The 19,615-nt window shown below is 45.1% G+C and overlaps 1 protein-coding gene across 3 annotated transcripts in view; it reads left to right on the plus strand.

Annotated features, from left to right (window-relative positions):
* Positions 1 to 19,615, plus strand: part of UBE3C (ubiquitin protein ligase E3C) — a 418,441-nt gene that overhangs the window by 251,900 nt on the left and 146,926 nt on the right. For all 3 annotated transcript variants that reach the window (XM_063921903.1, XM_063921902.1, XM_063921904.1), the window contains exons 12-13: positions 16,831 to 16,917; positions 17,086 to 17,243. In XM_063921903.1, the coding sequence (XP_063777973.1) occupies positions 16,831 to 16,917; positions 17,086 to 17,243 (245 nt within the window). The remainder of the gene's footprint in view (positions 1 to 16,830; positions 16,918 to 17,085; positions 17,244 to 19,615) is intronic.

Raw genomic sequence — 19,615 nt, forward strand, 5'->3', positions numbered from 1 at the left:
ATGCTTTGGGCACAGAGGTTAGCATTGCTTCCTCCTACAGTCCTACTTATAGTATAAGATGATTTTTGACTGTAGAGTGGTAATCTCCACTAGGGCAGGGACTCAGTAATAAAAAATGTCCTGCTTAGTACTGTGCCAAACCCACCCGAACTAAGCCCCATGCTGTGGGGGCTCAGGAGGGGCTGCTAAAACATCTAAGGGGCTGCTTTATTTAAAAATTAAATATGAAAAAAAAAAAAGCAAGACACGCATGTATGCTCACATGCATGTAACTGGGAGCTGTGAAAAACAAAAATAAGGTATCTGCCACAAAATATGTAAATAAAAATGCAATAAAAAAATGGAAAAAAAGAAACAGAGATTTTCACAAAATAAGTCTCCAGAATCCGTGGTGGGGAAAATATCCAATCTTGATCCTGTGGTATACACAAGTTTATTTGCATCCCAGCATTAAACCCGAGATTATCTTAATCCCTAAACATGGAGAAGGGGATACAAATTTGGATGCTTTGGCCCCTAGTTTTTCAGTGCGTACAGTAATGTGGTAATTAATTATATATTTAATTAGTTGAAGTCCTTTCCATTCCACACCAATATACGAGTGGAGGTGAAAGCCTGTGTGTTGTTCCTGATTGTGTGCGCCTCTCTAATTTTCAATCACCTTCTTCACACTGTCCTCTTCCTCTTGCCTCTTCTCATAATGTGAAAAGTCATCAAAGAAGAAGGCGGTATGTTTGTAACTAGCTATGATTCTGAGAACTTGGCGAGCTTTTTCCAGGGTGACCACCTGTCGCTGAAATGATGGGTTTATTAAACTGTGCATGTCCTGTTTAAACAACATAAGTGTGGGTGGGAGGTCCCAAGGACAATTCCATCTTGCACCAAGTTTTTTTCTTTGCTTTATGTGCTGTTTGGGGCCTTGTTTTTAAAACTGACATCCTATCTGCCACTCCTAGATGGGCCAGGTGTTTGTGCTGCCCACTTGTGTCGCTTAGCTTAGTCATCCAGCTACCTCGGTGCAAACTTTTGGCCTAAAACAATATTGTGAAGTGTTCAGAATAGACTGGAAATGAATGTTATTGAGGTTAATAATACCGTAGGATCAAAATTACCCCCAAATTCTCTGATCTTAGCTGTTTTTATGTTTTTAAAAAAACAACAAAACCCGAAAGGGTGGTTTTGGCAAAACTGATCCAGATCCAAAACACAAAACCCGAAAAGTGTCTGCCGCACATCTCTACCGAAAACGCACATGTTTTGGTGAAGCAGCGGGGGGAAAAAGGCCAGTGTTTTTTTCACATATAATTGGATACCCCCAAAGTATCAAGCAGTTAGCGCCTAACTGTCATGTTACTTACTGTTTGGCAGTTAAGAGCTGATTGGTTGCTGCTATCTGTCTCCGATTTATCTCTCTAAGCTTTGATAGTTTACATATGCCCCTTTGGCTGGTCAAACAGAGTATGGAAATGTGAGTTTTCAGACCGAAGTGGGTGAATGTGGGCAAAGGGTGGTGAGGTAGAGAGGTGTAATGTCAACCACTGTGCTGGCACACTGTGTAGGAAATAATGCTTAAAGCAGGGACTGTTTGAGCATATCATTTATTTTATTAACAGTTTCTTATATAGCGCAGCAAATTCCGTTGCGCTTTACAATTGGAAATAACAATGATATAACAAAACTGGGTAATAACAAACAGTCATAGAGGTAGGAAGGCCCTGCTCGCAAGCTTACAATCTATAGATATCATGAAGAACTTTCACATAGAGAATGTCACTCTAACTAAAATATTCCCTAATTGTCACAGGTTTTATTTCATCATTTTATAGCAAGCATATAGACTTAGAATATTCTGTTTTCTAAATTCTAAATTAAAATGGTTAAAGATTAAGCAAAAGTGCCAATATACATCAAAAAGCACTTCCTTATTTGAAAGTGATAAAATGGTTCGTTGCACATAAGTAGAGGAAATGGCTTGTTTTATTGAACCTAATGTTTATCTATTTCACTTAAACACTAGACCTTCTATAATTATGGTTTTTACTTGCTAAGTTGAAAAGTCTTCACACAGATGTCAAGGGGGCAACAGAGGCACTCTGCCAAGGAGCTTTGCTGAGTGTAGAATGCGCAACTGGTCACTCAGCCATTTCCTCTGTAGTCTATGTCCAGGCTAGTGCCTCGCAAGGTCACATTTCATAGTTACGTTTGTCAGATTGCTTTTCTGCTCAGTTTGTCACTAATAAGTGCCACGAACCACAGAAGTCCATCAAAATGTTGGCCGAATAGAGAACTCTACCCCAATAGATGTTACCAAATTAAGATCATACTCTGTATTAAAAATTAATGTGATACTTAAAATTGGGCTACTGTCTGGCATTGTCTAATACTGGGCCTTACAGTATTAGACAAAATACTTACTTAAAATAACACTTCTTAATCCTCAAGGCTCTGTTTTTATCCTCTGCTTTTCCTTCTGTATACCTTTACCATCATTGAGCTAATGTGGTCTTTCAGCCACAACACACAAATCGTCCTCTCCTTCACTATCCTGAGTGTCCAACTGCCTCTCTGCCATCTCCAGCTGGATATCCCAATGCTTTCTGAAGCTCATGTCCTAAAAGTAGCCTATCCTCTTCCCACCTTCTAGTGTCTGCTGATTTCCCACTCAGTTAACAACACATTCTTCCATTGATGCCACCTGTGGTCCATCTAGTCTGATCATGTACCTACACACACTTACACACTAGGGTTATGTTTTGTTGGGAGCCCATTAACCTACCTGTATATTTTTGGATTGTTGGAGGTAACCGGAATACCCGGAGGAAACCAACGCAAGTGCAGGGAGAATGTACAAACTCCACACACTTAGGGCCATGATAGTGATCGAACCCATGACCCAGTGCTGTGCGGCAGAAATGCTAACCATTACACCATCTCTACTCACATCTAGTCCCTTACACTGCCTTGATGGTTCTTCTGTTTCATATTTGCCATTGCCAAAACACTTTTAATTTATTTTTATTTATTACGTTATTTATATAGCGTATATGTTTACTGCAGCTTTGCCGAGGGTATTTGCTCATTCACACCAGTCTCTTTTCTCTTACGTCCTAAATGATGCCGGGGTCCATATTAGTACCATGGGGTGTAGACGGGTCCACCAGGAGCCATTGGCACTTTAAGAGTTTAACAGTGTGGGCTGGCTCCTCCCTCTATGTGCCTCCTACCAGACACAGTTAAGAAAATGTGCCCTGAGGAGGCGGTCTCAGCTAGGGGAGCTCTACAGAGCTTCTTTAGAAAAGTTTATTTTAGAGTTTGTTATTTTACAGGGAGGCTGCTGGCAAAAGCCTTCCTGCATCGAGGGACTGAGGGGGGGGGGGGAGCAGTGTCCGCCCTGCGGGGTCTGAGCCACTGTCTCCGCTGACTGTAAACTGAGCTCCAGAGGGGATAGATCGTGTGGGTTGCCTCCATTCTCTGCCATTCTTGGGGGAAAAACTCTGTCTGACCTGTACCCTGTGTGTATGTGGGGTGTACAAGCAAACATGTCTAGAGGCTCTGTCTCATATGCTGCAGAGGATTTATCTTCTCAGGAAGATCCCATCCCCTGTAATCAGGATTGCACTGTTGTAGCGGAGATCCCAGCTAGAGAACCGGAGTGGTTAGCTTCTCTTAGGGGGGCTATTTTTCAGATTTCTGAAAGGGTTGCAAGGACTGAGCATGCAACTCAGGTATTGCAATCCTCTATGGCAGTATGGTCTGATACTGCTCCCACGGGGCCTCCTGCGGTACATTCTCACAAACGTGATCTTGCCCAAATTATGCAGGATGACACGGATACCGATTCTGACACAGCAGACGGTGATGAGGATGTGTCTAGGGCAGTGTTTCCCAACCTCTGTCCTCAAGGCACACTAACAGTTCTGGTTTTAGTGATATCCATGCTTGAACACAGGTGTCTTAATTAGTAGCTCAGTTATTTTGATTTAACCATCTGTACTGAAGCCTGGATATCACTAAAACCTGCACTGTTGGTGTGCCTTGAGGACCGAGGTTGGGAATGACTGATCTAGGGGGACGGCATCACTTGCTAAGGGGGTGCAGTTGATGATTGAGGCCATGCGGGATGTGTTACATATTTCTGACACACCTCCTGAGCAGGTTGAGGAGGCCTTTTTCACAGACGGTAAGAAAGCCCCTCTCACCTTCCCGACATCTAAGGAATTAAATGCTATATTTGAAAAAGCCTGGGAAAACCCAGAGAAAAAATTTCAGATCCCTAAAAGGGTTCCGGTTGCTTTTCGCTTCCCGGGAGATGATAGAATAAAATGGGAGTCCCCGCCTATAGTTGACGCCTCTGTCTCTAGGCTGTCAAAACAGGTGGTCTTACCAGTCCCGGGATCTACTGCGTTGAAAGACCCGGCTGATCGCAAAGTGGATGATACACTCCAATCCATATACACGGCTTCAGGGGCTATACTGCGGCCTACTATTGCCTGTGCATGGATTTCAAAAGCTATAGCAAAGTGGTCAATCACTCTGCAGGAGGACTTGACTACGATGGACAAAGGTGATGTTGATTTATTTTTACGTAACATACAGGATTCTGCAGGGTTCCTGGTAGAATCCATGAAGTATCTGGGTTCCATGGCTGTGGGTATCTCCAACATGTCCGTCTCGGCTCGCAGGGGTCTCTGGCTGCGCCAGTGGTCTGTGGACGCAGAATCCAGGAAAAGTGTGGAGAGCCTACCCTATACTGGGGAGGCGCTGGATGCGTGGATTGCCACGGCTACCGCGGGTAAGTCTCCTTTTCTCCCCTCAGCTGCACCGGCTACGAAGAAGCCTTTTACTCGCAACATGTCACAGTCCTTTTGGCCTGCTAGGCCTAGAAAGAACAAGCCTCCTCTCACCTTCCTTAGAGGTGGTCGTGCCAAATCCAAAAAGCCTGTTCCCGCAGGTTCCCAGGACAAGAAGCCTGCTTCTGGTACCTCAAAGTCCTCAGCATGACGGTGGACCGCACAGCCTGGAGGTAGGTCAGGTGGGAGCAAGACTCCGGCATTTCAGCCACATCTGGGTGTCGTCTGGCCTGGACCCCTGGATACAGGATATTGTATCCCGGGGGTACAGGCTGGAGTTTCAAACTCTCCCACCTCACCGATTCTTCAAATGAGGCTTGCCGGCAGACAGGGCTGTTCTACTGGACGCTACCCAAAAATTTATAGTGTCCGAGGTCATTGTTCCAGTTCCACCACATCAGTTGAACAAAGGTTACTATTCGAACCTTTTTGTGGTATCCAAGCCGGATGGTTCAGTCAGGCCAATTCTGAACTTGAAATCTTTGAACCCTTATCTCAGAGACTTCAAATTCAAAATGGAGTCTCTCTGAGAACAGTTATCTCAGGACTGATGGAGGGGGAGTTCCTGGTGTCCCTGGACATCAAGGTTGCGTACCTCCACATTCCCGTTTGGTCGCCGCATCAGGCTCATCTCAGGTTTGCCCTGTTAGACGATCACTATCGGTTTCAGGCACTGCCGTTCGGTCTCTCCACGGCACCGAGGGTCTTCGCCAAGGTGATGGCAGAGATGATGGTTCTCCTCTGCAAACAGGGGGTGAACATAATTCCATATCTGGACGATCTGCTGATTAAAGCATCGTCCAGGGAGAATTTGTTAAGATCCATTGCGCTCAGGACACATCTGCTCAAGGAGCACGGTTGGATCCTGAACCTTCCAAAGTCTCATCTGGAACCGACAAAGAGGCTGTCTTTCCTGGGGATGATCCTCGACACGGAGGTGCAGAAGGTGTTTCTACCGGTGGAGAAAGCGTTGGTGATTCAGAAAATGGTCCAAGATGTCTTGAAGCCTGCCCGGGTATCGGTTTATCAGTGCATCCGCCTTCTGGGGAAGATGGTTGCCTCCTACGAGGCTCTGCAGTACAGAAGGTTTCATGCTCGATCCTTTTAACTGGATCTCTTGGACCAGTGGTCGGGATCTCACCTACATATGCACCAGAGAATACGTCTGTCACCGAAAGCCAGGATTTCGCTCCTCTGGTGGCTGCAACTACCACACCTTCTGGAAGGACGAAGGTTTGGAGTTCAGGACTGGATCCTTCTGACCACGGCTGCAAATCTAAGAGGTTGGGAAGCAGTCGCTCAAGGGGAATCCTTCCAAGGAAGGTGGTCAAGTCAAGAATCCCTTCTTCCGATAAACATCCTGGAGCTACGAGCCGTATACAACGGCCTTCTTCAAGCAGCACACCTCCTACAGGATCGGGCTGTTCAGGTGCAGTCGGACAACGTGACCACAGTGGCCTACATAAACCGACAAGGCGGAACGAAGAGCAGGGCTGCAATGTCGGAGGTGACAAGAATCCTTCTCTGGGCAGAAAGGCATGCTGTAGCGATGTCAGCGATCTTCATTCTGGGAGTAGACATCTGGGAAGCAGACTTCCTCAGCAGACACGATCTCTATCCAGGAGAGTGAGGCCTCCACCCGGAGATGTTCGAGGTGGTGGGTTCCTCACATAGAAATGATGGCCTCCTGCCTCAACAAGAAGCTGCGGAGGTATTGTTCCAGATCCAGAGACCCACAGGCAGTGGATGTGGAAGCACTAGTAACACCGTGGGTGTTCACGTCAGTGTATGTGTTCCCCCTCCACTTCCTCTGATTCCAAAAGTTCTACAACGTATAAAAAGAACAAAGGTTCTGGCAATCCTCATTGCTCCAGACTGGCCAAGGATGGCTTGGTACGCGGATCTGATGGATCTACTGCTGGAAGATCCAAGGCCTCTTCCTCTTCGGGAGGAACTTCTACTGCAGGGGCCGGTCGCTTATCAAGACTTACCACGGCTACGTTTGACGGCATGGCGGTTGAGCACCAGATCTTAGCTCGGAAGGGTATTCCGAGCGAGGTTATTCCTACCCTGATACAGGCTAGGAAGGGGGTAACGTCTAAACATTACCTTCGAATTTGGATAACATATGTGTCTTGGTGTGAATCCAAGAAGTTTCCTGCGGTGGAGTTTCAACTTGGACGGTTTCTCCTTTTCCTGCAAGCAGGTGTGGATATGGGCCTGAGATTGGGCTCCATTAAGGTCCAGATCTCATCTTTATCCATTTTCTTCCAGAAACAATTGGCTGTCCTCCCTTAGGTTCAGACCTTTTTGAAAGGGGTTTTGCACATCCAGCCTCCCTTTGTGGCGCCAACGGCACCCTGGGATCTTGATGTGGTGTTACAGTTTCTGCAATCGGATTGGTTTGAGCCTCTACAGGAGGCTGAAATCAAATTTCTCACATGGAAGGCGGTCACTTTGTTGGCCTTAGCTACTGCTCGACGCGTGTCGAAATTGGGGGTTTTGTCCTGTAAAAGTCCCTATCTGGTCTTCCATGAAGATAGGGCGGAACTTAGGACTTCCATGAAGATAGGGCGGAACTTAGGACTCGTCCACATTTCCTTCCTAAGGTTGTGTCAGCTTTTCATATCAACCAATTTATTATGGTGCTAGTCGCTACTGACTCAATTGCTTCAAAGGCCTTGTCAAAGGAAAAGATAATCAGAAACCCAAGGCGCAAAACACTTATGCAGCTATCCGAGAATGTGGGGGCCACTTCACTCTCATAAAGAACAAAATACAAATGTGAATACTCGAATACAAGCGCTCAGTGTTATTTCATACAAATGGTATACTTAATGTCCATATAAGACTGTGGGAGGAATCCAACTTCCAAATAGGTCCTGCTGCTGTGATGTGGATCCACATCACAGCAGCAGGACCTATTTGGAAGTTGGATTCCTCCCACAGTCTTATAAGGACATTAAGTTTACCGTTTGTATGAAATAACACTGAGCGCTTGTATTCGAGTATTCACATTTGTATTTTGCTTCAAAGGCCTTGGATGAGGGCTTTGTAGATTTCTGTGAAGAGGACGGTTCGTCTTAGAAAATCTGACTCTCTGTTTGTCCTCTATGATCCCAAGAAAATTGGGTGTCCTGCTTCAAAGCAGACGATTTCACACTGGATCAGGTTCACTATCCAGCATGCATATTCTACGGCAGGATTGCCATGTCCAAAATCAGTTAAGGCCCACTCTACTCGTAAGGTGGGTTCTTCCTGGGCGGCTGCCCGGTGTGTCTCTGCTATACAGCTTTGCCGAGCAGCTACTTGGTCTGGGTCGAACACGTTTGCTAAGTTTTACAAGTTCGATACTTTGGCCTCTGATGACCTCAAGTTTGGTCAAGCAGTTTAGCAGGAGCCTCCGCGCTCTCCCTCACATTCTGGGAGCTTTGGTACATCCCCATGGTACTAATATGGACCCCAGCATCCTCTAGGACGTAAAAGAAAATAGGATTTTAATTACCTACCGGTAAATCCTTTTCTCGTAGTCCGTAGAGGATGCTGGACGCCCACCCAACGCTTTATTTTCCTGCAGTGGTTATTTAGTTCAGTACTGCCTGGTTTATAGGTAAGTTCTGCGTTTTTTACTGTTTCAGTACTGTTTCAGCTGTTGCTGAGTTTATCCGGCATGTTAGCCGGATTTGCCTTGTGTGAGCTTTTATGAATCTCACCACTATCTGTGTATTTCCTTCTCTCGACGTATGTCGTCTCCTCGGGCACAGTTTCTAGACTGAGTTTGGTAGGAAGGCATAGAGGGAGGAGCCAACCCACACTATTAAACTCTTAAAGTGCCAATGGCTCCTGGTGGACCCGTCTATACCCCATTGTACTAATATGGACCCCAGCATCCTCTACGGACTACAAGAAAAGGATTTACCGGTAGGTAATTAAAATCCTTTTTTTTTTTTCCAGTGGAGCTTACAATCTATATTCCCTACCATGTGCATACACACTAAGCCAGTTAACCTACCAGTATATATTTGGAGTGTAGGAAGGAACTCTCAGCACGGAGAGATTAGATAAACTCTACATTGATAGTTTTATTATGGTGGTATTTAAACCCACAATTTCAATGCTGTAAGTCAATAATGCTAACCATTACACCAACCTGTGCTCTCAACTTTCCCTCTGCATCCATCCATCCTATAATCTTTTCTATTGCACTGCCCCACTTTGCTAAAAACTACACTGACTACCCGTTTCCTCCAGTATTACTTTCAAGCTACAGTAGTTACCCCCTCCGCTACAAAGCTCCCAGCAACTCCTGTTTCCTATATCTCTGACCTCGCCCTTAGCTACACTTGTGATTGCTCTCTTTGATCTTCCTCTGACTTACTTCTTTACTCTTTTGCAGCCATCGTCCATAAGCACATCTAACAGTTCTTCTGTGCTGCTTACTATTTATGTTTCCCCCTTACCTTGCCTTCCAGTTATCCCCTTCAATCTTTCAAACTTTTAGAACATGCCGCTTAACCTAGCTTAACCAGCCAAACCTTATACTACTCCCTCTGCATGTCTTACTAGCTCTAGTCCTCCTCCATGTTTCTGTAGCTCCTATTGTCTCTACGTTTTCCTCAACTATAAGTGCTCATGAGCAGGCCCATCTCCATCATCTCAACATCTGCACCTCCTTTAGCTACCTCATCTGTAGTTATGTTTCTATATGCCATTTGATTTTTGTATGTCTTCAAGTAGGATGATGGATCCATTAATTTTGCACTTTGGCAAAACCATATTGCGCTGCACACAGGGAACAAGTTTAAAATGTGTGGACTGATTTAGAGTGGCAAGGAGGGGTGGGCTAAATCTAAATATTGTTAAAATAAAAATGACCAGTATACTGTATGTATGATATGTAAAAGCACTTGCAGACCTTGCCATGCAACATTGTTTGTACAGGTAGAAAATTGCCGCCTTCCGCCAGATTTGCTTGTAACTCCAAATTACACCTATTGTACTATAGTGTTGCTGTCATTTCATATGATAGTTTGTGTATAACTGACCCTCCTTAGCTATATCTATAAACATTGAAAAGATTGTCGCAATCCATATATTGTTGATTTACACGTTATTTATGATGGTAAGGAAGGTCCATTATTGGGACCTTTGAGATGGCAGCAGCAGTGTTAGTAAGCTTTAAGACAGAAGCGTGGTGGACGATTCAGGGAACCGAGTATAAAACTACATTTGCTGCGCAAGTAAAACACACAGATACATTATGCAACATATAGTAGATGCACTCTATTTATACTCCAGTGACCATATCACCATAGTAATAAGGAGGAGTGTAAAGGTGAATCAGACACCAACAATACATTCACATGACACCAACAACTATTTTAAACAATTTAGATCTGTTTTTTGAGCTTGGGCAGGTTTGCAGATAATTGTGATCAAAGGCCTAGCTATGGCCGTTCAGGGGGAGCAGCTGCTATAGGGCTCAGCCCACAACCAGGGCCTGTCCCTCTGTCTGCACCCAGTTTTGATGCTAGAAGGCGGTCCTCTCTCCTGAATTCCTTGGTCAGCAGGTGGAAGGAAGAGTGACTGTGCCAAGCCTGTTGGGACATCCCCAGGCCACAGCCACACCTCCTCCCAGCATTAGTGAGGAGTGACTGAGCCTGCCAGGGCACTAGACGTGCTGCCCTGCAACAGCACTCTAAGAAACGAAAAAAGCCGCTCATGGGGCTCAGGAAGTGACCTCCTGCCCTACTCTTGAGTAGTCCACGGCGGGGCGTGGAAATTTTGTTATGGAGCCCCCATAGGCATAGCTATGCCCCTGCTCGTGATCCTAAGCTCAAGCTAAGGGCAGATTGACATTGGTCTGAAAAAATGTGATTTAAGTGCAATCTTATGAAAAATATACATTATGGTAAGAACTTACCGTTGGTATTTATCCTAAGTCCACAGGATAACATTGGGATATGATGAAGCGACAGCGGATTTGAACCAATTGGTCAAAGCTTTTGGCCACCCAGCATGCAACGGGCCCGTCCATATATCGTAGCCTCATGGCTCAGACAAATCAGTTGTTTTCCCAAAGCTTAAGGCAGAAGCATCATAGATAGCCCTAATCAGGCGAGAAGAACACACATGCACATCCTTCCATACAAGAAGGAAGAGGTTAGTGAGTAAAAGGATCCTCAAATCAGGTGCTTAGGAGAAATACCGTTATCAACGGTAAGTTCTTACCATAACGTATATTTCTCCGGCAGGGTCCACAGGTTATCCACAGGATAACATTGGGAATTCCCAAAGCAATTTAGTGGTGGGGACGCCCCTGATTGGACAGGAGAATCCCTCGCCTGAATTCAGTGTCCTGAGAGGCAAAGGTATCCATGGCATAATGTCTTATGAATGTGTTAATGGATGACCATGTGGCTTCCTTACATATCTGTTCTGCTGAAGCACCACGTTGTGCTGCCCATGGTGGACCTACCTTTCGAGTAGATTGAGCAGAGACATTATCCGGAACAGGGAAATCAGTGTGAGAATATGCTTCTGAAATAGTCATCCGAAGCCACCATGCAAGTGTCTGCTTATCAGCAGGCCATCCTCTCTTGTGAAATCCGTAGAGAATAAAGAGAGAATCTGTCTTTCTGATGGCACTGGTACGATCCACGTAGATTCTTAAGGCACAGACCTCGTCCAGCGATGCATCTCCCGCAGAAAGGCCCGGTTCCTGGAAAGCCGGGACTACAATTTCTTTCTTAAGGTGAAATTTAGATACCACCTTGGGAAGATACCCAGATTTAGTTCTGTAAACCGCTCTATCTGGATAAAATATCAGAAATGGAGTACAACCTAACAATGCCCCTAAATCTGATACACTTCTAGCTGACGCCATGGCCAGTAGAAAGAGAACTTTAGCTGTCAACCATTTAATATCCACTTTATTAAGTGGTTCATATGGGGCAACTTGAAGGGCCTTTAGGACTAAATTTAAGTCCCAAGGCACTGTAGGAGGAACAAAAGGAGGTTGAATGCACAGCATTCCCTGGAAAAAAGAATGCACATCCTGTAAGTTGGCAATTTTCTTTTGGAACCATACAGTCAATGCTGACACTTGCACTCTCAAGGAAGCCACCTTCAAATCTTTATCCACTCCTGCCTGAAGGAATGCTAAGAACCTGGAAACTCTGAAAGACCTAGGGTCCATTTTTTGTTACCTGCACCAATGAATATAGGTTTGCAATATTTGGTGATAAATTCGAGCTGAGGAAGGTTTCCTTGCTCTGAGCATAGTCTGAATTACATGTGAGAATCCTCTTGACTTCAGGATAGAGGTCTCAAGAGCCATGCAGTCAAAGACAGTCGATCCAGATGTCTGTGATAACAAGGACCCTGCATCAGTAGATCTGGACGTTGAGGGAACAGGAATGGAGCATCCATCGACATTCTCTGCAGATCTGTTTACCAATGTCTTCTGGGCCAAGCCAGAGCTATTAGTATCACGGCACCCTTTCCTTGCTTTATCTTTCTCACCACCCTGGGTAATAAGGTGATTGGAGGAAACACATAGGCCAGATGAAAGTCCCATCTCACCGACAGGGCATCCACAAAGATCGCTCTGGGATCCTTTGTTCTTGACCCGTATGCAAGAACTTTGTTGTTCTGACGGGATGCCCTGAGATCTATCTCTGGCAACCCCCACTTGTTGACTAGAGTCTGGAAGACCTCCGGGTGTAGACCCCATTCGCTTGCCTGAATGGCGTGTCGACTGAGAATATCCGCTTCCCAGTTTTGGACTCCCGGAACAAATACTGCGGACAAGGCTGGATGATGAAGTTCTGCCCACTTTAGTGTGTGATTTACCTCCTTCATAGTTTTTGTGCTGCGAGTTCCTCCCTGATGGTTGAGGTACGCTACTGCCGTCGCATTGTCCGAGCGGATCTGAACTGGTTTTCCCCGAAGGATGTCCTTTGCATGAATGAGTGCCATGTATATGACTCAAAGTTCCATTATGTTTATTGGCAGACAACCGTCTTCCTTGGTCCATTGCCCCTGGAAACAAAACCTTCCTGACACTGCTGCCCAGCCTTGGAGACTGGCATCTGTTGTCTTAATTTCCCAATCTGATATCCAAAAGGGTCTCCCTTTGTCCAGATAGGATGTCTGTAGCCACCAGGTTAACGACCTCCTTACTTCCACCGTAAGAACCATAGTCTACATTTTTATCATCTGATGAAACCCATTCCATTTGGCAAGGATCATATACTGCAGAGGCCTCGAGTTGAACTGAGCATACTCCACAGTATTGAATGTTGATATCATCATTCCCATCACATGCATTGCTGCATGAATGGATACCCTTTGACTGTGTAGCAGCTCCTGAATCCTTGACTGAACTTTGGATTTCTTGTTCAGAGGTAAAAAATACTCGATGAAGGCTTGAATCCAGTACAGCCCCCAAGTGAGTCATCCGCTGTGACGGAACCAGAGACTATTTCGCCCAATTTATGAGCCACCCTTGCTTCTGCAAACACGTTATTGTCTGTTGCAGATGACACAGGAGCAATTCCTGAGACTGTGCCAGGATTAAAAGATCGTCGAGGTATGGAAAAATTCTGATCCATTGCTGGCTGAGATAAGCTGCCATTACCACCATAATTTTGGTAAATACTCTGGGGGGCTGTGGCTAGCCCAAAAGGTAGGGCCTGGAACTGAAAATGCTGTTGGAGGATAGCGAACCTGAGATATCTCTGATGGGACAGTGCTATAGGAACATGTAGGTAAGTATCCTGGATATCCAGGGATACCATATAATCCCCTAGTTCCATAGCCAAAATTATGGAACGCAAAGTCTCCATATGAAACCGAGGTACCCAAATGTACTTGTTCAGCACTATGAGATTGAGTATGGGCCAGAATGACCCATTTGGCTTCTGAACTAGAAACAGGCTGGAGTAAAACCCCTGTCCTCATTGTGTAGGAGCAACTGGAATGATTACCCATGACTGAAGCAATTTCTGAACTGCCTCTTGCAAAGCCCTGGCCTTTGTCTCTACTCAAATACATAACCGAGAGACACCGCTTCCTGCACCCAGGCATCTGTTGTGGACTGCTGCCAGGTCTGTGCAAACTGAAGAAGTTGGCCCCCCACCCTGGAATCCCCCAGGTGGAGGCCCGCACCATCAGGCTGATGGTTTATTTTCTGTTTTTCCAACCGGTCCTCTGGTAGCCCAATGCTTTCTAGTCTTACCAGACTTGTTGTATTGGGGCTGTTTGCCATCACTTTTAGCTTTTCCTTGAGACCAAAAGGGCCGAAAAAAGCTGGAACTTTAGGTTTGAATTGGTATGTGGAAGGAAACTTTACTTTCTTGGAGTCTGCTTCTGACTCCAAAGTATCTGTCAATTCTTAACCAAAAAGAATATCTCCAGAGAAAGGTAAAGACTCCGAAACCTTTTTTTTTAGGGTCTGAATCAGCTTTCCATGTACGTAGCCAAACTGCTCTGCGAGCGGCTACTGTTGAAGCTGATGCCCTGGAGGCAATTGTACCCATATCCAAAGCTGCTTCTTCCAAGAACATCGCAGCCTGTTTTATATGTGCCATATGGGATTTTTGCTCTCTAGATGCCATTGAAAGATCTCTTTTTCCAATGCATCAGCCAGGGCAGCCACTGCTTTTGTCATCCAAGCTAAAGCCATGGCTGGTCTATTGACTGCTGCAGACAGGGAAAAAAATGTTTTTTAAAAAACCATCCACTCTCCTATCCGTGACAACATTTAATGATGTTGAAGGCAGAGGTAATGTAGATTTTCGGACTAATCGAATAACACGCGTATCTACCACCTCCCTCTTTAAACAATCCCCAGCTGGAAGAGGATACTAGGAATTCCATTTCCTAGGAATTCTAATCTTCTTACTGGGCGTAGCCCAAGCCTCTTCCATGATTTCAGTCAGCTGATCTGACTCGGGAAACTCAGTCTTAACTGTTTCAGGACGTTTAAACACAGGTGCCTTGTATTTTAACACAGGCTCTGCTGATTCTACGAAGGATAGAATAGCTTTCATTTCCTTAATTAACTCCGCTATGTCCACTGAACTAAGGCTTTACCTCCTCCTCTTCGTATGCAGAACCAGAGTTTAATGAGCTTTCATCCTCCGATGAATCCTCATCTGAAATGTGTAGACTGTGAAGATGTAGATTTATTTACCACTGGATTTTTAGCCTGTTTCTTTCGAGAGGCTGCTGCTGGAAGTGATAAACCGCAGGTGGGAAGCTGCATGTAAGGGTTAATCGTGTAACCTATTCCTGGTACAGAAGTTGGAATTATCCGCTCAGCTATACTAAATAATGTCTGTGCAAACATAGCCCAATGGGGATCAATTTGCACCTGTATCTGCCTTGTACTATTCAAGAGACCTTGGTGATAGCTAAAACAATTTGCACACAAACCATCCTGAACCAGATCCTTAGAGGTTAACGCAGCTTTGCAAGACAAACATGATATGAGTGTTGGTGTTGCTGTGAGTGTATCTTCCTCACCTTTGCCGCTCTTAGACCTGATAAATAATCAACACTTACACAGTGTACTACACAATTTGTGACTGTAATCACTTTAGGACTTGTTAAAGGGACATGCAATCTGACCCTACCCTGCTATACACCAGCATTGAGGATCGGAATAAATAGAAAAAAACTGACAGTATTATAGTAAAGTCAGCAATCACACTAGCAGTCAGTCACATGTTATACATTAGTATAATAAGCAATATGAGCACATAATCAACTACAGATACATTTCAAGTATGTAGGAGAAACATATTACTGCATTACTTTATAAAAGTTTTAACCGTATTCAGACGCATAGCGAAAGAAACCACAGTAGTAATAATCAGACTCATATGCATTATGCACTTATCCAACTATGCATACTCAAAAGGTAGATAGAGACTTAGTGCTGTATCACCCATACTCAGTAGAGTGGGATGCAGGGAGACTTACCCCGCTTCCAGGATCGATCAATACGTCTGCAAACGCTGAGTGGATCCAGACGCTATTAGTGTACACCGCAGCTCCATGAACCTATAGTGAACACAGACGCCCAAGTGAACACTGACTCGCCAGTCACGCAGCCGCCTATGCTGCGACTGGGTCCCTTAGTACACAGCGTCTGAGATGTAAGCGGGAGACTCGGAGGAAACTGGTCATGAACCGGGGGGAGGGCCGACCAGGAGAGCGTCCGACTCCCCACTGCATACTACTCCTGGAGCCTATGATCCCTAAGGGCTGGCGCTGGTGCACCCGAGGTGGCAGCCGCGTCAGCGACTGTTTGGTAATCTCCCAAAGCAGTGCGGCTGTGTCCGTATTCTAAGCGAAACCGATGCCTTACCTTCTTCCCTTGCTCCGGCCACAGCCTGGTAACGTCTGCTGGACTTGCTAGTATATCTGACACAAACGCCCGCCAAAACAACACTGTACTCATGGGTAAGAGTTGTTGAAGCGACTCTTTCTAAGGTCCGTATAAGACGCTTTTTAGAAAGATCACTCAAAAAATTAGTAAGACTATAAAAATAATATAAGAATGCTTATGGCTGCTAAAAACCAGCAGCCCATTGACCATGGTCTGGCTCCTGCCGCACCAAACAAAAACCTGATTTGTCTGAGCCAGGAGGCGGGGAAATATATGGTCGTGCCCGTTGCAGGCTGGGAGGCCAAAAAGATTTGACCTATTGGTGCAAATCCGCTGTCGCTTCATCATATCCCAATGTTATCCTGTGGACCCTGCCGGAGAAAATACAATTATTTTTTTTTTTAAACTTAGTATAGAAACAAATTACCTTAGTATTATGTTGTTTTTCCTGATCATTTTTTCTAATGCCATTATCATTGGATGCCATCATATTGCTGTTAGAAATAAAATTGCTAAACAGTTGATGTGATGTTGGTAAATGCTGTCCTGTGTTCTCACATGCTGTTTATATTTTTCTTTCAGACTGCTTTACAGTCTAGCCTTTAATGCTAGGTTTTTAAGACACCTATGGTACTTAATTTCTTCAATGACAACAAAAATGATTACAGGGTATGTATATTGGAATTATTTTTTGACATTTGAACGTTATCAGTTAGAAATTGTCTCCTTATCTGTTATCCATCTGTAACAAATATAGCTTTTATCATACATTCTCATTGACAATGACCATGCTTGGCCATAATTGCTATACTAATCTGAGTATCCTTTTGTTATTAGATCCATGGTGCCACTCCTCCAGGTGATTTCAAGGGGGTCTCCAATGTCATTAGAAGACTCTAATCGGATCATCCCGCTGTTTTATCTGTTCAGTTCATTATTTAGTCATTCCCTTATTTCTATACATGATAATGAATTCTTTGGTGACCCCATTGAAGGTAAGACTACTTTGTTCATAATAGAGTTAAAATGCACCTGTTGCTTGCAAACATGTCGAAGGAAGCCATTTTAGGGTGATCTGTTATCTGCACATAGAGGGAAGCAACCATTTTGGGTGCATCTGTTGCCTACACATAATGTGAGGCAGCCATTTTGAGAGCGCACCAGTTTTGCCATTGGTGCTTCAAATCTACTCACCCAAAATTAGCGACTTCAGTCTGTCAGTTTGAGACCGTTTGCGTGGATGTTCTACTATGCTGTTTTGCCATCACTGCTTTTACATTGAGTAACTAACTGTACTGCACATTCTACATTGATTGCAACATACTTGCAAAAAGTGGTAAATATGCAAAAAATATTCAAAGTCATGTTCACCACCTGTGTCGTGATGACTTTAAATGCACCTTTGTTCTGACTAATCCAGTGTATCTTAAACTGTCTTCATGGAACCATAACAGTGCATGTTTACAATGTATCCTCAGGCATAATTAGTACCACCTGTAGATCTATTGTGGTAGTGTGCTCCCAGTAGATGATCTGGAAAACATGCACTGTTATTGTTCCATGATAAACACTTTTGTAGACTGTGTGGAGCAGCTGGAAATGATATTAAACATTGGCATATACAGCTTGTGGACAAGTTATAGAGAACGCCAAGTTGAGCCACAATGTGGCCATTATGCACAGTGGCATTGAGTGTACCGATATCTGGAATTGATTTGTGCTGAAGGATATATAGCTCTGTTTTTCCACATGGGGCCTTGTGCAGTGTTCTGAATATCCCATGAAGGCGCAATTCTGTTCAAAACTAGGTTGTGAGAATGCCTTTGCCTATGCATAGCACATGAGTGTCGTTTTCCTCAAATGACTGACAATGAGTGCTCGGTGAGTGGGGCATTGGCATCCTGAAGGAAACGCCTCCCTTCAGAAATACTGCATAGGAGGTAAAAGTGATCACTCTGTACCATTAAGGGGGGTGTTCAATTGAAGTCGGAAACTGCTGTCTTGTCGGAAAGACGTAAATTTCCTACTGTTTCAGGTCGGAAGGGGTTCCGACCTATTCAGTCCTGCCCCCTTTTTTCCAAAAAGTCGGGAAATCCGACCTGTTGGAAACCTGTCGGAAAGCATGCGGAGCCGCCGATCCACGTGTATTGTCGGAAGCGCGGCCAAACCAGATAAGTTTTAGCCCCGTTTCCGACAGTGTCAATCCGACTTTAAAAAAGGTCGGATTGGCATTGTCGGGAACGGGCCATACCGGTCGGCTTTGGCTGGGCATTGAATACACACATGTCGGATCCTTTCCGTCGAAAAGGATCCGACATGAACTGAATACAATCCTAAGTAGTGATTAGCCTTGGCATCATATCCTAAGGAACAGACTGTGCCCAAACCATGCCAAGAGAGTGTTTCCCACAGCATTATGGAACCAACAGAACTCTTCATTGCTGGGGACAGAGGCTATAGGGTTGTACAGTTCTTTAGGTTGGTACACGCATCCATTTGCTGTGATCATGGTGTGGGTTAAGTAATTTCTCTAACGTCCTAAGTGGATGCTGGGGACTCCGTCAGGACCATGGGGAATAGCGGCTCCGCAGGAGACAGGGCACAAAAATAAAGCTTTAGGATTAGGTGGTGTGTACTGGCTCCTCCCCCTATGACCCTCCTCCAAGCCTCAGTTAGGTTTTTGTGCCCGTCCGAGCAGGGTGCAATCTAGGTGGCTCTCCTAAAGAGCTGCTTAGAAAAAGTTTTTAGGTTTTTTATTTTCAGTGAGTCCTGCTGGCAACAGGCTCACTGCATCGAGGGACTTAGGGGAGAGAATTTCAACTCACTTGCGTGCAGGATGGATTGGATTCTTAGGCTACTGGACACCATTAGCTCCAGAGGGAGTCGGAACACAGGTCTCACCCTGGGGTTCGTCCCGGAGCCGCGCCGCCGACCCCCCTTACAGATGCTGAAGATTGAAGGTCCGAAAACAGGCGGCAGAAGGCTCTTCAGTCTTCATGAAGGTAGCGCACAGCACTGCAGCTGTGCGCCATTGTTGTCACACACTTCACACCAAGCGGTCACGGAGGGTGCAGGGCGCTGCTGGGGGCGCCCTGGGCAGCAATATTTAATACCTTTATGGCAAAAGAATACATCACATATAGCCATTGAGGCTATATGTATGTATTTAACCCATGCCAGATATCTAAAACTCCGGGAGAAAAGCCCGCCGAAATAGGGGGCGGGGCTTATTCTCCTCAGCACACAGCGCCATTTTCCTGCTCAGCTCCGCTGTGAGGAAGGCTCCCAGGACTCTCCCCTGCACTGCACTACAGAAACAGGGTAAAACAGAGAGGGGGGGCATTTTTTGGCGATATTTTGATATATT

The sequence above is a fragment of the Pseudophryne corroboree genome, chromosome 5 (assembly GCF_028390025.1).
Source record: "Pseudophryne corroboree isolate aPseCor3 chromosome 5, aPseCor3.hap2, whole genome shotgun sequence".
NCBI classification, from domain to species: domain Eukaryota; kingdom Metazoa; phylum Chordata; class Amphibia; order Anura; family Myobatrachidae; genus Pseudophryne; species Pseudophryne corroboree.